The 23,241-nt window shown below is 44.5% G+C and overlaps 1 protein-coding gene across 1 annotated transcript in view; it reads left to right on the forward strand.

Moving 5' to 3' along the window:
- LOC309565491 (natural cytotoxicity triggering receptor 3 ligand 1-like) overlaps positions 1-23,241 on the forward strand; it is a gene marked incomplete at its 3' end in the record, with an annotated part of 76,151 nt that overhangs the window by 35,447 nt on the left and 17,463 nt on the right. Inside the window, exon 4 of the mRNA XM_082270461.1 lies at positions 13,642-13,734. Coding sequence (XP_082126587.1) covers positions 13,642-13,734 — 93 coding nt within the window. The remainder of the gene's footprint in view (positions 1-13,641; positions 13,735-23,241) is intronic.

Here is a 23,241-nt window from a genome sequence, read left to right on the forward strand (position 1 = left end):
ATTGGATTTTTTGTACCCGAACACGGACACGGACACTTTACTGTATGTTCGGGTAAAAATCCGTGTTCGGTCGTTTTATTTCCGGGTTTTGCATGCTTTGGCGCTCTTTTCATGGCGGGCTTTCAACAGCCAATCAACAATCGTTTAACTGGTGTGCCTTAAGCCATCCCAGCCATGCCTGCAAATGTCTCAGTAGCTGTGATTGGCCGTCTGAAGCATGTGACCAAGTCTTTATAAGTTCGAGGCAGCCGCAGCGGCGTCATTATGCTGCTTAGATTCAGGGACAGAGCACACATCAACGTGCTGGCTGCTGATTAGGGAAAGATAGGCAGGAAAAAACCATTTGTGTCCGGATAGAATTGAGGGACAGGTCGGAGTGTTTAGGCAGGGCGAGTTGTAGGCATTTTAGGGATAGAGTCTGCTGAATTATATAGGGTCAGTGTCTTCTACAAACTACAATCGATATTGCTGTGTGGGGGGTGGGGTCTGCACTCAATCCTGATCTACGATCTCTTCTCAATCCTGTTAGGGACAGAGTCTGCTGAATTTTAGGGAAACTGTGTTCTACAAACTACAATCGATATTGCTGTGTGGTGTGGGATTGGAGATAGGCAGGTGTCAGTGATCCACATCCATTTTTCTGTGTGTGAGCTGCAGTGAACACAATCTTTTTGGGCTGCAGTGAACACAATCTTTTTGGGCTGCAGTGAACACAATCTTTTTGGGCTGCAGTGAACACAATCTTTTTGGGGTGCAGTGAACACAATCCTTTTTGGTGTGCAGTGAACACAATCTTTGTGGGGTGCAGTGAACAAAATCCTTTGTGGGGTGCAGTGAACACAATCTTTTTGGGGTGCAGTGAACAAAATCCTTTTTGGGGTGCAGTGAACAACATCCTTTTTGGGGTGCAGTGAACACAATCTTTTTGGGGTGCAGTGAACAAAATCCTTTGTGGGGTGCAGTGAACACAATCTTTTTGGGGTGCAGTGAACACAATCTTTTTGGGGTGCAGTGAACAAAATCCTTTTTGGGGTGCAGTGAACAAAATCATTTTTGGGGTGCAGTGAACACAATCTTTTTGGGGTGCAGTGAACACAATCTTTGTGGGGTGCAGTGAACACAATCTTTTTGGGGTGGAGTGAACAACATCCTTTTTGGGGTGCAGTGAACAACATCCTTTTTGGGGTGCAGTGAACACAATCTTTTTGGGGTGCAGTGAACACAATCTTTGTGGGGTACAGTGAACAGAATCTTTGTGGGGTGCAGTGAACACAATCTTTGGGGGGTACAGTGAACACAATCTTTGTGAGGTGCAGTGAACACAATCTTTGTGGGGTGCAGTGAACACAATCATTGTGGGGTGCAGTGAACTCAATCTTTGTGGGGTACAGTGAACACAATCTCATACTGAAGGTTTGAGGGTGCTGCCTGTTCCATACTCCCCCTACTCCTCATCTAGCCTTTTAGGGGTACAAACAATAGTAATTGGGGCCTAGTGTGGTTGTGTACGTGTGATATACATACACTTTTTTGGGATCATATTTTCTATTCCGCTATTTAATCAAAAACCTTTGGGGATCAGTTAAATTGGGGGATAGTCTGTGTTGGTACGTGTGAGAGAGATCCACCTTTCCAAGTTGTTGGGGTTCATCTCATACTTCTGAAGGTTTGAGGGTGCTGCCTGTTCCATACTCCCCCTACTCCTAGCCTTTTAGGGGTACAAACAATAGTAATTGGGGCCTAGTGTGGTTGTGTACGTGTGATATACATACACTTTTTTGGGATCATATTTTCTATTCCGCTATTTAATCAAAAACCTTTGGGGATCAGTTAAATTGGGGGATAGTCTGTGTTGGTACGTGTGAGAGAGATCCACCTTTCCAAGTTGTTGAGGTTCATCTCATACTTCTGAAGGTTTGAGGGTGCTGCCTGTTCCATACTCCCCCTACTCCTAGCCTTTTAGGGGTACAAACAATAGTAATTGGGGCCTAGTGTGGTTGTGTACGTGTGATATACATACACTTTTTTGGGATCATATTTTCTATTCCGCTATTTAATCAAAAACCTCTGGGGATCAGTTAAATTGGGGGATAGTCTGTGTTGGTACGTGTGAGAGAGATCCACCTTTCCAAGTTGTTGGGGTTCATCTCATACTTCTGAAGGTTTGAGGGTGCTGCCTGTTCCATACTCCCCCTACTCCTAGCCTTTTAGGGGTACAAACAATAGTAATTGGGGCCTAGTGTGGTTGTGTACGTGTGATATACATACACTTTTTTGGGATCATATTTTCTATTCCGCTATTTAATCAAAAACCTTTGGGGATCAGTTAAATTGGGGGATAGTCTGTGTTGGTACGTGTGAGAGAGATCCACCTTTCCAAGTTGTTGGGGTTCATCTCATACTTCTGAAGGTTTGAGGGTGCTGCCTGTTCCATACTCCCCCTACTCCTAGCCTTTTAGGGGTACAAACAATAGTAATTGGGGCCTAGTGTGGTTGTGTACGTGTGATATACATACACTTTTTTTGGATCATATTTTCTATTCCGCTATTTAATCAAAAACCTTTGGGGATCAGTTAAATTGGGGGATAGTCTGTGTTGGTACGTGTGAGAGAGATCCACCTTTCCAAGTTGTTGGGGTTCATCTCATACTTCTGAAGGTTTGAGGGTGCTGCCTGTTCCATACTCCCCCTACTCCTAGCCTTTTAGGGGTACAAACAATAGTAATTGGGGCCTAGTGTGGTTGTGTACGTGTGATATACATACACTTTTTTGGGATCATATTTTCTATTCCGCTATTTAATCAAAAACCTTTGGGGATCAGTTAAATTGGGGGATAGTCTGTGTTGGTACGTGTGAGAGAGATCCACCTTTCCAAGTTGTTGGGGTTCATCTCATACTTCTGAAGGTTTGAGGGTGCTGCCTGTTCCATACTCCCCCTACTCCTAGCCTTTTAGGGGTACAAACAATAGTAATTGGGGCCTAGTGTGGTTGTGTACGTGTGATATACATACACTTTTTTTGGATCATATTTTCTATTCCGCTATTTAATCAAAAACCTTTGGGGATCAGTTAAATTGGGGGATAGTCTGTGTTGGTACGTGTGAGAGAGATCCACCTTTCCAAGTTGTTGGGGTTCATCTCATACTTCTGAAGGTTTGAGGGTGCTGCCTGTTCCATACCCCCCCTACTCCTCATCTAGCCTTTTAGGGGTACAAACAATAGTAATTGGGGCCTAGTGTGGTTGTGTACGTGTGATATACATACACTTTTTTTGGATCATATTTTCTATTCCGCTATTTAATCAAAAACCTTTGGGGATCAGTTAAATTGGGGGATAGTCTGTGTCGGTACGTGTGAGAGAGATCCACCTTTCCAAGTTGTTGGGGTTCATCTCATACTTCTGAAGGTTTGAGGGTGCTGCCTGTTCCATACTCCCCCTACTCCTCATCTAGCCTTTTAGGGGTACAAACAATAGTAATTGGGGCCTAGTGTGGTTGTGTACGTGTGATATACATACACTTTTTTTGGATCATATTTTCTATTCCGCTATTTAATCAAAAACCTTTGGGGATCAGTTAAATTGGGGGATAGTCTGTGTTGGTACGTGTGAGAGAGATCCACCTTTCCAAGTTGTTGGGGTTCATCTCATACTTCTGAAGGTTTGAGGGTGCTGCCTGTTCCATACTCCCCCTACTCCTCATCTAGCCTTTTAGGGGTACAAACAATAGTAATTGGGGCCCAGTGTGGTTGTGTACGTGTGATATACATACACTTTTTTGGGATCATATTTTCTATTCCGCTATTTAATCAAAAACCTTTGGGGATCAGTTAAATTGGGGGATAGTCTGTGTCGGTACGTGTGAGAGAGATCCACCTTTCCAAGTTGTTGGGGTTCATCTCATACTTCTGAAGGTTTGAGGGTGCTGCCTGTTCCATACCCCCCCTACTCCTCATCTAGCCTTTTAGGGGTACAAACAATAGTAATTGGGGCCTAGTGTGGTTGTGTACGTGCGAGATACATACACTTTTTTTGATCATATTTCCTATTCCGCTATTCAATAAAAACCTTTGAGGATCAATTGAATTGCGGTATAGTCTGTGTCGGTACGTGTGAGAGAGATCCACCTTTCCAAGTTGTTGGGGTTCATCTCATACTTCTGAAGGTTTGAGGGTGCTGCCTGTTCCATACTCCCCCTACTCTTCATCTAGCCTTTTAGGGGTACAAACAATAGTAATTGGGGCCCAGTGTGGTTGTGTACGTGTGATATACATACACTTTTTTTGGATCATATTTTCTATTCCGCTATTTAATTTAACTGGGCCTCCATGCGAGACCTGTGTGCCTTGTTGCGCTGTTTTGAGTACTCCACCAACATGGCCAGTGGCAATGACGCCGTTCTCAGCTTAACTATCCCACTTCCATGCCTCCTTGAAAAAACAATTCGGGCGATGATGGAAGAGGATGTGGCACAGGATGAGGAGGAGGAGGAGGATGAAGAGGTAACATTTCCAAGGCTTTCAGGGCAGTCATTCGCAAGGGGCTCCGAGGGTGGGTTCCTGCACACGCAAACGCCAGGGACGCAATTGTCCAGCAGGGGCACAGTTCTGGAGGATGAGGAGGATGAGGAGGAGGAGGAGCTGGAGGAGGAGATGGAACCATGTTCACAGCAGGGTGGCACCCAGGCCAGCTCATGGCCATCACTGGTGCGTGGCTGGGGGGATACAGAGGACACGGACGATACACCTCCCACAGAGGACAGCCTTTCGTTGCCTCTGGGCAGCCTGGCACACATGAGCGATTACATGCTGCAGTGTCTCCACAACGACCGCCGAGTTGCCCACATTCTAACTTGTGCTGATTACTGGGTGGCCACGCTGCTGGATCCCCGTTACAAGGACAACGTACCGTCCTTAATTCACTCACTGGAGCGCGATCGCAAGATGCGCGAGTACAAGCGCACGCTGGTAGACGCCATGCTGCTGGCATTCCCATCTGACAGCGGGGCCACAGTGGAAGCACAAGGCAGAGGAGGAGGAGGAGGAGGTCGCCAACGCAACCAGGGCACCGCCAGCACCTCAGAAGGCAGGGTTAGCATGGCCGAAATGTGGAAAAGCTTTGTCAGCACGCCACAACAAACAGCAGCACCAGCAGCTCAGATGGAACGTCTTAGCAGGAGGCAGCATTTTACCAACATGGTGGAGCAGTATGTGTGCACACGCCTACATGTAGTGAATGACGGGTCTGCCCCCTTCAACTTCTGGGTCTCCAAATTGGGCACATGGCTTGAGCTTGCCCTTTACGCCTTGGAGGTGCTGGCGTGCCCTGCAGCCAGTGTATTATCTGAACGGGTATTTAGCACGGCTGGGGGCGTTATAACAGACAAGCGCAGCCGCCTGTCCAGAGACAATGTGGACAAGCTCACGTTCATTAAAATGAACCAGGCATGGATCCCACGGGACTTTTCCGTACCTTATGCAGAATAGCAATGGATACCGACCTTACCCACCCATTGTTCCATTTTTGCTCTTTCTCACTCTTTTGGGGTGTACCCTCATTTAAAATTTTTGAAAAGAAGCAGTGTTGGCTACCTCGTCCTCCTCCTCAGGGCCAGATTAATGTAGGGGCTATTGGAGCTGCAGCTCCAGGCCCCTACCTTTTATATAGGCCCCGGGTTGGCCATATTCACTGTTACCGCTCTTCTGTCACTTGTAAACACAGAAGTCTGGCTTCTATGCTCGCTTCCCCAGGCAGCACCCTCAGAACCTCCCCACACAGCGTGAAGGCCGGACAAGGAGGGACAGTTGGCGATGCATGGATGTGTTTATGGGCTTCAGAGACAGCATCCCATGTTGAATTAGGCATGCATGGCTGCACCCTTCCTCCTCTGGGTGCATGGCAAGGCACGGCCCTTAAGGCCCTTCAAAATCCTCAGCACCAAGCCCATGATGCTGTTAATCCGGCCCTGGTCCTCCTCCACCGCCGCTTCCACCTACACCGCCCATAGGTGTGCGCAGCCTATTGCATTAAGGTGTGCACCCCAAAGTTGAAATACACATGCATGTGTTTGCCAGCAGGGAGAGTAATGTATCGGGGCCATGTACCTGTAGGCAAGGAGAAATAGAGCAGAGCAGGTCCCAGGGAGATCTTTCCCATCTCCTCACTGGCAATGCTATGTGCCCTAGGTGATTAGGGTGTGCCCAGGCACACCCAGCACACCCTGTGCGCACGCCTATGTCACCGCTAGGCTTGTGACGGTATCAGATTTTCATGCTGCGATTAATTGATTAAGGTTTTGCCACGGTATACGGTATTATCACGGTATTCTATTATTAAATTTAAATTATTAAATTTCCACCTCACTTCAATTTCATTGCTGAATTTAGGGGCTTTGGTTCACTTATGCACATTATTATATAGTCAGTCAGTACAGACTCTGTGAACCAGGCCTAAAATAGGTCATCAAGCAGTGTCTGGCCTAACTGGTGATAACTGGTTCTGGCGCTCGGCTCCGATCCGATGGCCTGGTCATTAAGAGGGCAAATCCTTGTGGTCAAGAAGTGGTTAAACCTGAAGGAGGTGTTGTTTATAAATTACTTTACTATTGCTTTAGGCCTGGTTCACATGTATGCGGGTTGGTGGTTCACATTTGCACAGGCATAGCAGCCCATTGATTTGAATGGGCTGCTATGCCCTCATTTTCCGCAGAAAAAAGGTGCATGCAGCATTTTTTTAAAATTCAGTGGCCTTGAAATCCATCCTGCTTTTGCACCATGCGACTAACCTGCAGTTCCTGCTCTGGCAAGCTTTCTGCATTTTTTGTATACGTGGGCACGGCATTTAAAAATAAACAGTTTGCGTGTGCAGCAACGGCAGGTAAGTCGCATGGTGCAAAAGAAGGATGGATTTCATGGCCACTGCATTTTTTTAAATTCTGCATGCACCTTTTTTCAGCTGAAAACGCAGGCATAGCAGCTCAAGCCCATTCACATCAATGGGCTGCTATGCCTGTGCAAATGTGGGCCCCCAACCCGCATACATGTGAACCAGGCCTAAAGCAATAGTAAAGTCATTAATTGGTTAAACCTGCAGGAGGACCGGTGTTTTTATCTATTAATGACTTTACTATTGCTTTAGGCCTGGTTCACATGTATGCGGGTTGGGGGCCCACATTTGCACAGGCATAGCAGCCCATTGATGTGAATGGGCTTGAGCTGCTATGCCTGCGTTTTCAGCTGAAAAAAGGTGCATGCAGAATTTAAAAAAATGCAGTGGCCATGAAATCCATCCTTCTTTTGCACCATGCGACTTACCTGCCGTTGCTGCACACGCAAACTGTTTATTTTTAAATGCCGTGCCCACGTATACAAAAAATGCAGAAAGCTTGCCAGAGCAGGAACTGCAGGTTAGTCGCATGGTGCAAAAGCAGGATGGATTTCAAGGCCACTGAATTTAAAAAAAATGCTGCATGCACCTTTTTTCTGCGGAAAATGAGGGCATAGCAGCCCGTTCAAATCAATGGGCTGCTATGCCTGTGCAAATGTGGGCCGCCAACCCGCATACATGTGAACCGCCAACCCGCATACATGTGAACCACCAACCCGCATACATGTGAACCAGGCCTAAAGCAATAGTAAAGTCATTAATAGATAAAAACACCGGTCCTCCTGCAGGTTTAACCACTTCTGGATCGCAAGGATTTGCCCCTTTAAAGACCAGGCCATCGGATCAGAGCGCCAGGACCAGTCATCACCAGGTAGGCCAGACACTGCTTGATGGCTATATAATAATGTAATGTGGGCTGCTAGGCGTGTGTGTGTGTATATATATATTTATTAGAGCTGCACGATTCTGGCCAAAATGAGAATCACGATTTTTTAGCTTGGAATAAAGATCACGATTCTCTCACGATTCTCTGTGTAACAAAAAAAAAAAAAATTGGGATAACTTTACTGTTACGTTTTTTTTTTTTTTTTTATTCATTAAAGTCTAATCATTGCGTTTGAAAGACTGCTGCGCAAATACAGTGTGACATAAAATATTACAACAATCGCCATTTTATTCTGTAGGGTCTCTGCTAAAAAAATATATAAAATGTTTGGGGGTTCTAAGTACTTTTCTAGCAAAAAAAAAACTGATTTTAACTTGCAAACAGCAAGTGTCAGAAAAAGATCCAGTCTTTAAGAGGTTAAACTTCCTTTCTCCCTGGCAGAGGGAAGGAAAAGATACAAATGTAATCATTTTTGTTTATAGTTAGGAGACTTAGTGCTGGTTCACACTGCCGCTACCACTAAAGTAGCGTCGCTTCCAGCGCGACTTTGACGCGATTTTGACGCGACTTTGGCGCGACTTTGACGCGACTTTGGCGCGACTTAGCGCGACTTTGACGCGACCTAATCGCGAGGCAACTTTTTATTTGGCCAATCACAATCTGATGTCTTGTGACCTAATTTCCTTTTCCTGTGTTTTTTTTTTTACATATTTCCTTTTTCCCATGTGTGCAGTGTTGTGTGTCTCACATAGCTTTGTTTGTCTGTCCAGAAACGTAAAAAAAAAAAAAGAGCTTTTTTCCTATAATTTTTAAGAAGCACATGCCTCCAAAGACACCCAAAAAATGCCCGTAAAATGTCTGCAAGAAAAAAAGCCAGCCGCAGAGAAGCCGTATTCCTGAAAATATAGTAAAAATGCTGTTTTTTAGGGGTTCTGGACATGCTACAGAGCTGAAAATTGACAGGTACACTTTTTAGACCCCCCAGACACTAAATAAAAAAAATGACATGCCTGCCTAAAAAAATGCCCGCTAAATGCCTGCAAGAAAAAAAGACAGCTGGTAAGACACTACAAAAAATTATAAGAAAAATGATTTTTTTTTAGGGGTTCTGGACATGCTACATAGCTGAAACTTGACAGGGACACTTTTTTGACCCCCCAGACACTAAATCCAGAAAATGACATGCCTGCCTAAAAAAATGCCCGCTAAATGTCTGCAAGAAAAAAAGCCAGCCGCAGAGAAGCCGTATTCCTGAAAATATAGTAAAAATGCTGTTTTTTAGGGGTTCTGGACATGCTACAGAGCTGAAACTTGACAGGGACACTTTTTAGACCCCCCAGAAACGAAATCCCAAAAATGACATGCCTGCTTAAAAAAATGCCCGCTAAATGCCTGCAAGAAAAAAAGACAGCTGGTAAGACACTACAAAAAATTAAAAGAAAAATGATTTTTTTTAGGGGTTCTGGACATGCTACAGAGCTGAAACTTGACAGGGACACTTTGTAGACCCCCCAGAAACGAAATCCAAAAAATGACATGCCTGCCTAAAAAAATGACCGCTGATGAATGCCTGCAAGTATAAAAGACAGCTGGTAAAGACACTACAAAAAATTAAAAGAAAAATGTTTTTTTTTTAGGGGTTCTGGACATGCTACAGAGCTGAAACTTGACAGGGACACTTTTTAGACCCCCCAGAAACGAAATCCAAAAAATGACATGCCTGCCTAAAAAAATGACCGCTAATGCCTGCAAGAAAATTATGCTCTTTTCTTGTTCACTGCCATTTTTTAGCAAAGTCGGATGACAAGTCGGATTACAGGTCGCTTCAATTAAGATAAGGAGGCGACTCCCATTGAAGTATATGGGACAGGTCGGATCACTGGTCGCCTGAAAGTAGTACAGGACCCTTTTCTGAAGTCGGAGCGACCTTAATAGCGGCAATTAAGACGGCACTGATTCATTTACATTGGTTTGGTCATGTCAAGCGACCTGGGGCGACCTGGGGCGACACAAGTCGCCTCGTGAGTCGCCCTAGTGTGAATGGGGGCTTAATGCTGAAAGGTGTTAGCTGAGTGAGTGAATGAGTCATCCAGCTCACTGAAATGTATCAATTCACAAGTCAGGCAGACTTGACAGAGAAACTCGGTATTTTAAAAATGCCACAATAACAATACCGTGGCTATGCAATACCGCGATATATCGAATTACCGAAAACCGGCATATGTCTAGTCACCGCCACATCCACCACCACCTCAACCTCCCTCCTACTCCATATGGGCCTCGTCCTTCAGAGATGAAGAAGAACATTGTTTTATTTTTCTGTTTTTTTTTGTTGTTTTAAGTTATTTCCCTATCCACATTTGTTTGCAGAGCACTTGCCATGCTCTTAATTACGTTTTGCTGCCATTTGCAGCACTCTAGCCCTTTCCTTTGGTGTTTTAGAGCCATTTTAGTGCCTTAAAGTTCGGGTCCCCATTGACTTCAATGGGGTTCGGTGTCCGGGAAAAGTTCGGTAAAAGTCCGGGACACGGACCCGGACTTTTTTTTAAAGTTCGGCCGAACCCGTCGAACACGGACATCTAGGTGTTCGCTCAACCCTACTGCTGACACTTACCCCGCCTTCTCTGCCTGGGGATTTGCCGTCTGATCATGTAATCCTAAAATGTGGAGGAATCGGTGGGCGTGTACTTGCATCAGTAGGAAGTGACTGCCCGGTCAGCTCACTCTATCATCGGTTGTTGCTCTGGGAGGAGAGCTCTGCCCTGGCCCAGGAACATACAGGTAGCTAGGCCATGACTTGTCACTCTGCAGGCTGGTCATAGATTTGTGGTTTCTACTACGCAAAGGGGGTGAGTAGCCCCAGGGAAGTTGGAAGAGTCTTAGAATGGTTGGTGGGGGAGGAGAAGAAGAAAGCCCTGGGTGCCTGGGGGAGGAGAGGGTGGCTGGAAGAGGAGAGGGTCCCTGGGTGGCTAGGGGAAAATGAGAGGGTCCCTGGGTGGCTAGGGAAAAAGGAGAGGGCCCCTGGGTGGCAAGGGGAAAAGGAGAGGGCCCCTGGGTGGCAAGGGGAAAAGGAGAGGGCCTCTGGGTGGCAAGGGGAAAAGGAGAGGGCCCCTGGGTGGCTAGGAGAAAAGGAGAGGGCCCCTGGGTGGCTGAAGGAGAAGTAGAGGGCCCCTGGGTGGCTAAGGGAGGAGAGGGCCCCTGGGTGGCAGATGGAGAAGGAGAGGGCCCCTGGGTGGCTGAGGGAGAAGGAGAGGGCCCTTGGGTGGCTGAGGGAGGAGGAGATGGCTCCTGGGTGGCTGGGGGAGAAGGAGAGGCCCCTAGGTGGCTGGGGGAGAAGATGGCCCTTGGGTGGCTGGGGGAGAAGGAGATGGTTCCTAGGTGGCTGGGGGAGAAGGAGAGGACCCCTGGGTGGCTGGGGAGAAGGAGAGGGCCCCTGGGTGGCTGGAAGAGAAGGAGAGGGCTCCTGAGTGGCAGGAGGAGAAGGAGAGGGTCCCTGGGTGGCTGGAGGAGGAGAAGGAGAGGGCCCCTGGGTGGCTGGAGGAGAAGAAAGGAGAGGGCTCCTGGGTGGCTGAAGGAGGAGACGGAGAGGGCCCCTGGGTGGCTGGAGGAGAAGGAGAGGGACCCTGGGTGGCTGGAGGAGGAGAAGGAGAGGGACCCTGGGTGGCTGGAGGAGGAGAAGGAGAGGGACCCTGGGTGGCTGGAGGAAAAGAAGGAGAGGGCCCCTGGGTGGCTGGAGGAGAAGAAGGAGAGGGCCCCTGGGTGGCTGGAGGAGAAGGAGAGGGCCCCTGGGTGGCTGGGGAAGAAGGAGAGGGTCCCTGGATGGCTGGGGAAGAAGGAGAGGGCCCCTGGGTGGCTGGGGGAGAATGAGAGGGCCCCTGGGTGGCTGGGGGAGGAGGAGAGGCCCCCCAGTGATGCCAGAGTCAGTTGCCAGGGAAGAGAGTGGAGCTGAGCCAGTCTTGCATATCTGACATCAAAGCCAAACATGGTGGAGCTGGAGCTCTTTGCCCTACACAATGACAGCACCCGAGGTGGAAGGTGAGGGGTAGAGGGGCTGTGACATTATATAGCATATGGACTGTGTACATTATTGGTAGTTTTGGCTGGAGTTGTCCTTTAGATGTTTAACTCTGTTGTTTTTCCCCCCAGCTGTGAGGGACTGAGGAATGACAGCCCACTATGCTGGGACTTATAGTGCCCAAGAATGTGGAGGACTGAGGAATCCTCAGCCCCTCACAGAGGGCACTACAAGTTCCAGAATAGCAGGCTGACATGCCTTAGTCCCCACAGAGGGCACTACAAGTCTTAGCATAGCAGGCAGTAGTTCCTCAGTCCCCTACAGAGAGGAGTACAATATTGAGCATATACTAAATACTGAAGCATAGCAAGCTTCCATTCCGAAGGGAGGAATGGCAGTGCACTATACTGGAATTTACAGTGCCCTCTGTGGGGACTCAGGTATGGCAGCCTTCTGTAGTGGGACTTGTCGTGCCCTAGACTGTGGCGGACTGAGGAAAGGAAGTGTAAGGGGGTCTCTGGAAACTCTGATGCAAGAGGGAGCTTTGGTGACCACAGAGTTCCCTTTTACACCAGAGTCTCCAGCTTTCCCCCTCAAATCAGGGTTCCCAGAACTCTCCTCACATCAGAGTCTCCAGCATTCCCCCTTAAATCGGGGTTCCCAGAACTCCTCTTACTTCAGAGTCCCCAACATTCCCCTTAAATAAGGGTTCCCAGAACTCCTCTTATACCAGAGTCTTCAGAGTTCCCTCTTACAGTGTAAGGGGGGAACTCTGGAGACTCTGATGTAAAGGGGGCTCTGTGAAATTTGATTTAAGAGGGGGACTCTAATGTTAAGAGGAAATTTGTGGACTCTGATGTAAGGAGGAGATGCTGGGGGGAATCTGTTTTAAAGGGGAACTCTTATGTAAGGGGGGACACTGAACTCTGATGTAAGGAGGGACTCAGGGAATCATGACCTATAGGGAAACGCTGGGGACTGTGATGTAAGAGTAGACATATATATATATATATATAGATACATACCCGATGTTTAATGATCTTTGATTAAAGAAGAATTGGTTAGAGAAAATTCTAGAAACTGTGAATTAATAGTACAAAGGTTAAGGCTCTTAATATATGCAATTTATGCAGTTAATTTTTATCGCTTTAATTATTTTTCCCATTATGGGCGTGAGTGGGGCCTCATGTCCAAGTTTTGCCTTAGGCCTCACAAAGCCTAGAGCCGCCTCTGTATATGATCATGGCTATTTTTGATCAATGGCATCACCCAGAACCTCTGCCTTACAATTTGAAACAATCCACCAGGAAGCTGTCATTTAGTGGTGGTAGTGATACCACAAATAAAAAAAATGAATGACTTCAGGCTTCATCAGCCAGAGGTTCAGGAGGGCAAACTGGTCATATCTGACCCTTTTGGTTGTCTATTAGCCAAACTGCAAATAGGATGGTTTTGGGTTGAGCTCATGGTTGATCCAAACCAGAAGCTCATCCCTACTTGCTAAGATAAATGTGTAATATTTTGGGTTATGTAGAATTGTAGGATTGGATCATATTGTGAGATCAGCTGTTAAAAGTAAAATAAATGTTACAAATGCAATAATAAATGTACAGTCAGTATACAGGGGTATACAATGTACAACATACAGGGGTATACAATGTACAACATACAGGGGTATACAATGTATGGTTAACAGCAAACACACACACACATCATAGGTTGAACTGGATGGACTGATGTCTTTTTTCAACCTCACTAACTATGTAACTATATAACTATGTATGTAGAAGATTTTTGGGTTCAGATCTCCAGACATGCGGGATTGAAATAATGTTCATTGTGTTTTTCTTTTATAGGATGGAGTCCATATAAGGATATTGCTTCTACTTTGTTTGCTTTTTGCGTAATAACATTGTTAACATACATTTTGAAGAATTATTTAAAAAAAGGTAAGTTACTGACATTTGGTGCGGAAGTCGTGTACAATGTAAGGTGTGTATTTGTCTTGAGAATTGTTATATAACCTCAGACACCAGAACATGTGATATCAGATTGTTTGGGGATCAGAGGACTCTCCAGACCACCAAACCCTGGTCTCCAGGAGTGTTCAGTGATATAGAACATACACAATTGAATAATTGCTCAATGTCGGTTATCATTTATCCATACATCAGCCTCCTGTTATTAGACTGATTGCTTCCAGGAAAAAAAAATAAAAATAAATTAATGACCTCATAAAGTATCATAAGAATTAATCCATGCTTATTATTGTCACAATCTGAAAGTAATCACATTTTTAGCACCTAAGGCCTGGTTTACACCTCTGCAGTTTGCTTTTTGATCTGTTTCTGCAGTGCTTTTTGCTTTGCCTTTTTTATGCTTTTTTTTTCTTTTATGTGTTCTTTGATGCGTTTTGTATGCTTTTTTTTTGCAATCTGTTGTTGGGTAGAAAAATTCACTGCAAAATCGTGGCAAAAATGCACTACATGCTTCTCTGTTGAAGTCTATTGAACCAAAAATGCACCATTTTGTGTTTAAGAAAGTCCCTGACCCTTTCCAAAAACGCAGCGGCTGAAAAAAAGCATAGATGTGAACGTGAACCATAGGAAACCATGTTGAATGGACTGTAGTGTGTTTATACAGAAAGCACCACCTGGGTCTATCCTCTCCTCCACCTGGCTGCATCCCCCCTCTCCTCTGTCCACCTGGCTCCATTCTCCTCTCCATTTGGCAGCATTCCCTTCTCTTCTCTGTCCACATGGCTCTGTCCTCCACCCCAGATCGGACACCTAACTGACCTTTTGTTTAGGGAATCATGACCTATAGGGAAATGCTGGGGACTGTGATGTAAGAGCAGACATATATATATATATATATATATATATATACATACATGCATACATACCTACCCGATGTTTAATGATTTTTGATTAAAGAAGAATTGGTTAGAGAAAATTCTAGAAACTGTGAATTAATAGTACAAAGGTTAAGGCTCTTAATATATGCAATTTATACAGTTAATTTTTTTCGCTTTAATTATTTTTCCCATGATGGGCGTGAGTGGGGCCTCATGTCCAAGTTTTGCCTTAGGCCTCACAAAGCCTAGAGCCGCCTCTGTATATGATCATGGCTATTTTTGATCAATGGCATCACCCAGAACCTCTGCCTTACAATTTGAAACAATCCACCAGGAAGCTGTCATTTAGTGGTGGTAGTGATACCACAAATAAAAAAAATGAATGACTTCAGGCTTCATCAGCCAGAGGTTCAGGAGGGCAAACTGGTCATATCTGACCCTTTTGGTTGCCTATTAGCCAAACTGCTAATGGTTTTGGGTTGAGCTCATGGTTGATCCAAACCAGAAGCTCATCCCTACTTGCTAAGATAAACGTGTAATATTTTGGGGTTATGTAGAATTGGATCATATTGTGAGATCAGCTGTTAAAAGTAAAATAAATGTTACAAATGCAATAATAAATGTACAGTCAGTATACAGGGGTATACAATGTACAACATACAGGGGTATACAATGTACAACATACAGGGGTATACAATGTACGGTTAACAGCAAACACACACACACATCATAGGTTGAACTTGATGGACTGATGTCTTTTTTCAACCTCACTAACTATGTAACTATATAACTATGTATGTAGAAGATTTTTGGGTTCAGATCTCCAGACATGCGGGATTGAAATAATGTTTATTGTGTTTTTCCTTTATAGGATGGAGTCCATATAAGGATATTGTTTTTACTTTGTTTGCTTTTTGCGTAATAACATTGTTAACATACATTTTGAAGAATTATTTAAAAAAAGGTAAGTTACTGACATTTGGTGCGGAAGTTGTGTACAATGTAAGGTGTGTATTTGTCTTCAGAATTGTTATATAACCTCAGACACCAGAACATGTGATATCAGATTGTTTGGGGATCAGAGGACTCTCCAGACCACCAAACCCTGGTCTCCAGGAGTGTTCAGTGATATAGAACATACACAATTGAATAATTGCTCAATGTCGGTTATCATTTATCCATACATCAGCCTCCTGTTATTAGACTGATTGCTTTCAGGAAAAAAAAAAAAAAAATTAATGACCTCATAAAGTATCATAAGAATTAATCCATGCTTATTATTGTCACAATCTGAAAGCAATCACATTTTTAGCACCTAAGGCCTGGTTTACACCTCTGCAGTTTGCTTTTTGATCTGTTTCTGCAGTGCTTTTTGCTTTGCCTTTTTTATGCTTTTTTTTTTATGTGTTCTTTGATGCATTTTGTATGCTTTTTTTTTTGCAATCTGTTGTTGGGTAGAAAAATTCACTGCAAAATCGTGGCAAAAATGCACTACATGCTTCTCTGTTGAAGTCTATTGAACCAAAAATGCACCATTTTGTGTTTAAGAAAGTCCCTGACCCTTTCCAAAAACGCAGCGGCTGAAAAAAGCATGGATGTGAAGGTGAACCATAGGAAACCATGTTGAATGGACTGTAGTGTGTTTATACAGAAAGCACCACCTGGGTCTATCCTCTCCTCCACCTGGCTGCATCCCCCCTCTCCTCTGTCCACCTAGCTCCATTCTCCTCTCCATTTGGCAGCATTCCCTTCTCTTCTCTGTCCACCTGGCTCTGTCCTCCACTCCACCTGGCTGCATCTCCTCCTCTTCTCTGTCAACCTGGCTCAATTCTCCTCTCCATTTGGCAGAATCCCCTTCCCTTCTCTTCTCTGTCCACCTGGCTCAATCCTCACCTCCCCCCTCCCACCCAGCTGTGTCCCCTCTTCTCCTCGATCAACCTAGACGCAGGGCAATTGTCCCAGGTGGCTATGCTAGGCAAGTTTGTGGAGCAAAATGTTACATGCTTTTGTTTTATTTAACCATCCCCCTTTAAGCCCCTCCCACAGTTAACCCAATTTGGCCAAGTCCATTATGCCACATTTCTGCTCTCCTTGGGGCACCCAAAGGTGTCCCAGGTCTTTTACAATCATATAGTGTATACTACAAAAATAAAATGTAGAACATGATGCCCGCACTCATTGGTTGAATTTAAAAAACCAGTGGAGGGGGATTTTAATCATCAAAATATAGACTGGGCAGAAGGAACCACGCATTCGTTTAAGGCTCGCCATTTCCTAAATGTTTTGCAGGACAATTTCATGGGTCAGACGGTGAATGCACCAACAAGAAACAAGGCGGTACTTGACCTACTGATTACCAACAATACAGACCTGCTCACGGATATAGAAATATGGGGCAACTTAGGAAACAGTGACCATAGGTCAATTAGTTTCAGTATTAATCATAGAAATAGGAAACACAAGGGTAATATAAGGACACTGTATTTCAAAAGAGCCAATTTCCCAAAACTGCGCTCTTTGCTAGAAAATATAAAATGGGATAGAACCCTGGGAACAAAGAACACAGAGGAAAAATGGGAGTGCTTCAAGAGCATACTAAATAAAGGGATTGGCCAGTGCATTCCAAAGGGAAATACGTTTAAATGAGCAAAACTAAACCCTGGGTGGCTAAACTCCAACTTAAAAATGCATATTAATGCTAAAGAAAAGGTCTTCAAAAAATACAAGACTGAGGGGTAATTGGCAGCGTTCAGTCATTACAAAGAGTGCAATAAGAAATGTAATCAGCGATTTTTAGTGGGACTGCGACATTGCGGCGGACAGATCGGACACCTAACTGACCTTTTTTTTACATCTTTGGGTGGATATTACTACAGTAATCAGTGCTAAAAATATGCACTGTTACTGTAATAATGACACTGGCAGGGAAGGGGTTAACCCGGGGTTGATCAAAAGGTTAAGTGTGAGCTTAGGGGGAGTTTTCTAACTGTGAGGGGGGTGGGCTTGTGGAATCAACACTGTGGAATCTGTGTTCCTAAATAGGCGGAGCTCTGTGTTCATTCCAGAGAGAACAACCATCTGCCGTGTTTACAACAGCAGACCGTCCTCCTCTCTCCACAGGGAGCGATTACAGGTGGCCTGTCACCTGCCCTGTGATTCAGCCTCTCCGCTGGCCGATGGGGGCACGCAGCCAAGCCAGCCTGCCACAGTATATCTGTGGTGGGTGGTCGGCAAGTAGTTAAAAGAGTTGTAAAGTCAGAAGGTTTTTTTTTATCTTAATGCATTCTTTGCTTCTGTTTCTTTTCTGTGTGTAGCAGCCTTCCCAGTATCCCTAATACTTACCTGAGCCCCATTTCTATCCAGCAATGTCCAAGAGTCCCTCAACCATTGGAGACTCTCCTTACTGATTGGCTGGGACACAGTAATGGCGCCATTGGCTCCCACGGCTGCCAATCAAGGTCCGTTAGCCAATCAGGAGAGAGAGAGAGGAGGCGGGGCCTAATGGCAGCTCCGTGTCTGAATGGATAAAGGGAGCTGCAACTGAGCTCAGGTGCCCCCATAGCAAGCTGCTTGCCGTTGGGGCACTCCACAGGGGGGAGGGGCCAGTAGCACAGAAGAGGGACCCGAGAAGAGGAGGATCGGGGCTGCTCTGTGCAAAACCAACTGCACAGGAGAGATAAGTATAACGTTTTTTTTTAGTTTTTTAGTTTTTTTAAAGACTTTACAATCACTTTAGATCTTCTAAAAAGACCTGCTCCCTGTTAAACAATATTTTTTTTATTTATATTTTTTTTCCCGGTACATGTGTCCCATGGCAAAGTGTGCAAATTAGCTTTGATAAAAGCCAGAACAAACCTCGACTCTCATAGACTTTGTGTGTTTGTGGATCCTCCTGAGATCTGAACCCAGACTAGTTCCCCCATCACCAGCCAAGAGGCATCCTGGTGCAGAGCATGATAAAAAAAAGCTCCCTCTTGAAGAGAATATAGAGAGTTGTACAATCTGGTCCTCACATTTGGCCAGTTTAGGATTTGTAGCTGCTAAAAGTAAAACAAACATTATCAATATCGGTTTATAGTCAGTAAATGTAGAAGTGTTGAGGATGTTTTTCAGACATGCAGAATGAAACTTATTTTTTTTGTGCTTTTCTTTTATAGGAAGGAGACCATGGATACATACTGTTATGGACTTTCTTTTTATGGCATCATGCATCATAATAGTATACTTGATTATTTCATTAATATTCTCCCTGGCGGGTACTGATGGTAAGTTTGTGAAAGTCCTAAATATAGGAAAAGAAAGCAGGACTTTAACGGTGCCGACATATATTAACACCACAATCCTATATAAAACCTCATGTTTTTATTCAACAAAATTTGTTAAAAATCAAACAATTTAAAAAAAGGCAAGAATTAACCACTTAAGCCCCGGAGGATTTGGCTGCTCAAAGACCAGGGCCTATTTTGCGATCCGGCACTGCATAACTTTAACGGACAATTGCGTGGTCGTGCGACGCTGTACCCAAATGAAATTTACGTACTTTTTCTCCCACAAATAGAGCTTTCTATTGGTGGTATTTGATCACCTGTGCGATTTTTAGTTTTTGCGCTATAAAAAAAAAAACAGAGCGACAATTTTGAAAAAATATCAATATTTTTCAATTTTTTTTATGAAAATGTATTTTTATGAAATTCTCAAAAAATAAAATGTAAAAATCAAAATGTTTTAACATTTTAGGCCAATTTGTTTTCTGATACATATTTTTGGAAAAGAAAAATCACAATAAGCGTATTTTAAATGGTTTGCGCAAAAGTTATTGCGTTTACTAACTACGGGAAAGATTTTTGTCATTTTTATTGTTTTTTTTTTTAACGAGTAATGGCGGCGATCTGCAATTTTTTTTCGCAGGACTGCGACATTGCGGCAGACAGATTGGACCCCTGGCTGACATTTTTGACACTTTTGGGGGTACCAGTGACATTACTACAGTAATCAGTGCTATAAATATGCACTGTTACTATAAAAATGACACTGGCAGGGAAGGGGTTAACTTTATTAGTGATCAAGGGGTTAAGTGTGTCCCTAGTGGCGTGATTCTAACTGTCAAGGGGCGTGGCTTTTGATGTAACCACAGAGAAATGGCAGGATCGTATGATCTCTGCAGTTACACCAGGTAAAATGACAGACGGCTTTGTTTACATCAGCCGTCTGCCTTTCTCCCTCTCCAGCGGGAGATCGCAAGTGACCGGCGGACATCGGAGCCGTCGGTCACTCATGCTGGGATGTCAGGGAACGAGCGGGGGTGGGAGAGTGCCTCCAGCGGCGCACGCTCGCCCTCTAGAGGCTTGTGGGCGAGCGACGTACCGGTACGTCGCTTTGCCCAGGAGCGCCGGTATATGTACTTGCGGCGGTCGGCAAGTGGTTAATCAACATCCAGTATGTATTTGGGACAGTGGTTCATTCTGTACAGATATCTTCATTTGGGATAAGTGAGGACTTCAGGAAGTGTCTCCAACATGTTTCACCATAACTGGCTTCATCAGGAAGGACATTACTGCATGGAGAAAATTGTATACAAAACCTCTATAATCAGATTTACACATACATCACTTACAAAAATATAGCAATAAATTTACTTTTATAAATATCTCACCCCCAAGATCAGTACTATAGGAACAAGACAAGCAGGTGGAGGCAGTGTGTCAATTTGGGAAATGTTCTGCTGAGAAACCTTGTGTGTGTGTGTATATATATATATATATATATATATATATACACACACACACACACATACACACCGCAGCGCTTGAAGTAATCCTCTTTTATCAATATATCCTCCACCACTGTATTATACATTACCGTGCAAAAGTTTTAGGCATGTGTGAAGAAATGCTGCAAAGTAAAAATGCTTTCAGAAATAGCTATTTTAATTGTTCATTTTTAAAAATTTACTAAATGCAAAGTGAGAGAACAGAAACAAATCTAAATCAAACCAATATTTGGTGTGACTACCCTTTGGCTTCAAACCAGCATCAATTCTTATACTTGCACAAAGTCAGGCATTTTGTAGGATTTGAATCAGGTGAATAATTAACCAATTAAACCAAGTAGGTGCTAATGATCCTCGAGTCCTCAGTCCTCCCACCTCCTCCTTGGCCAATGGCATGGGGCTTGCCTTTCGACCAATCAGGAATCGTGAGGACCAGCTTCCTGATTGGCCAGGAGGAGGATCCGTGTGACGAATTTTCATTCGTTATTGTCACACAATGGGTGGGCTCGGGCCACTGCTCTGCGCCCAGGTGCCCCCAACGCACCGGCCGCCACTGCCAAGACAGTAAAATAATTAAAAGTTCCTCGGGCGGCCCGGTACCATTTGATCCACGGACCGGTACCGGTCCGCGGTCCGGGGGTTGGGGAACACTGATATAGAACATACACAATTGAATAATTGCTCAATGTCCGTTATCATTTATCCATACATCAGCCTCCTGTTATTAGACTGATTGCTTTCAGGAAAAAAAAAAAGAGATATTGATGACCTCATAAAAGTATCATAAGAATTAATCCATACTTATTATTGTCACAATCTGAAAGCAATCACATTTTTAGCACCTAAGGCCTAGTTCACACCTATGCAGTTTGCTTTTGATCCGTTTCTGCACTGCTTTTTGCTTTACTTTTTTTATGCTTTTATGCTTTTTTTTTTCTTTTATTTGTTCTTTGATGCGTTTTGTGTGGTTTTTTTTTTTTGCAATCTGTTGTTGGGTAGAAAAATTGTGGCAAAATCACTGCAAAATCGCGGCAAAAATGCACTACATGCTTTTCTGCGGCTTCTCTGTTGAAGTCTATTGTACCAAAAATGCACCATTTTGTGTTTAAAAAATTCCCGACCCTTTCCATAAACGCTGCGGCTGAGAAAAGCATAGATGTGAACGTGTCCCATAGGAAACCATGTTAAATGGACTGTAGTGTGTTTATACAAAAAGCACCACCTGGGTCCATCCTCTCCTCTACCTGGCTGCATCCCCCCTCTCCTCTGTCCACCTGGCTCCATTCTCCTCTCCATTTGGCAGCATTCCCTTCTCTTCTCTGTCCACCTGGCTCTGTCCTCCACTCCAACTGGCTCAATTCTCAGCCCCCCCCCCCTCCCTCCCAGCTCTGTCCCCTCTTCTCCTCTATTGACCTAGATGCAGGGCAATTGTCCAAGGTGGCTATGCTAGGCAAGTTTGTGGAGCAAAATGTCAGATACTTTTGTTTTATTTAACCATCCTCCTTTAAGCCCCTCCCACAGTTAACCCAATTTGGCCACATCCATTATGCCACATTTCTGCTCTCCTTGGGGCACCCAAAGGTGTCCCAGGTCTTTTACAATCGTATAGTGTTGTATACTACAAAAATAAAACGTAGAATATGATGCCTGCACTCATTGGTAGTTGCATTTAAAAAACCAGTGGAGGGGGTTTTTAATTATCAAAATATAGACTGGGCAGAAGGAACCACGCATTCGTTTAAGGCTCGCCATTTCCTAAATGTTTTGCAGGACAATTTCATGGGTCAGACGGTGAATGCACCGACAAGAAACAAGGCGGTACTTGACCTACTGATTACCAACAATACAGACCTGATCACGGATATAGAAATACGGGGCAACTTAGGAAACAGTGACCATAGGTCAATAAGCTTCAGTATTAATTACAGTTATAGGAAGCAGAGGGGTAATATAAGGACACTGAATTTCAAAAGAGCCAATTTCCCAAAACTGCGCTCTCTGCTAGAAAATATCAAATGGGATAGAACCCTGGGAACAAAGAACATGGAGGAAAAATGGGAGTGCTTCAAGAACATACTAAACAAAGGGATTGGCCAGTGCATTCCAAAGGGAAATACATTTAAAAGAGCAAAACTAAACCCTGGGTGGCTAAACTCCAACATAAAAATGCATATTAAAACTAAAGAAAAGGCTTTTAAAAAATACAAGGCTGAGGGGTCATTGGCAGCATTCCATCATTACAAAGAGTGCAATAAGAAATGTAGTCAGCGATTTTTAGTGGGACTGCGACATTGCGGCAGACAGATTGGACACCTAACTGACCTTTTTTTTTACATCTTTGGGTGGATATTACTACAGTAATCAGTGCTAAAAATATGCACTGTTACTGTAATAATGACACTGGCAGGGAAGGGTTTAACCCAGGGTTGATCAAAAGGTTAAGTGTGAGCTTAGGGGGAGTTTTCTAACTGTGAGGGGGGTGAGCTTGTGGAATCAACACTGTAGAATCTGTGTTCCTAAATAGGCGGAGCTCTGTGTTCATTCTAGAAAGAACAACCGTTTACAACAGCAGACCGTCCTCCTCTCTCCACAGGGAGCGATTACAGGTGGCCGGTCGCCGGCCCCGTGATTCAGCTTCTCCGCTGGCCAGTGGGGGCACGCAGCCAAGCCAGCCTGCCACAGTATATCTGTGGCGGGTGGTCGGCAAGTAGTTAAAAGAGTTGTAAAGTCAGAAGGTTTTTTTTATCTTAATGCATTCTTTGCTTCTGTTTCTTTTCTGTGTGTAGCAGCCTCCCCAGTATCCCTAATACTTACCTGAGCCCCATTTCT

This window comes from Pelophylax lessonae (genome assembly GCF_965119305.1).
Source record: "Pelophylax lessonae genome assembly, chromosome: 10".
NCBI classification, from domain to species: domain Eukaryota; kingdom Metazoa; phylum Chordata; class Amphibia; order Anura; family Ranidae; genus Pelophylax; species Pelophylax lessonae.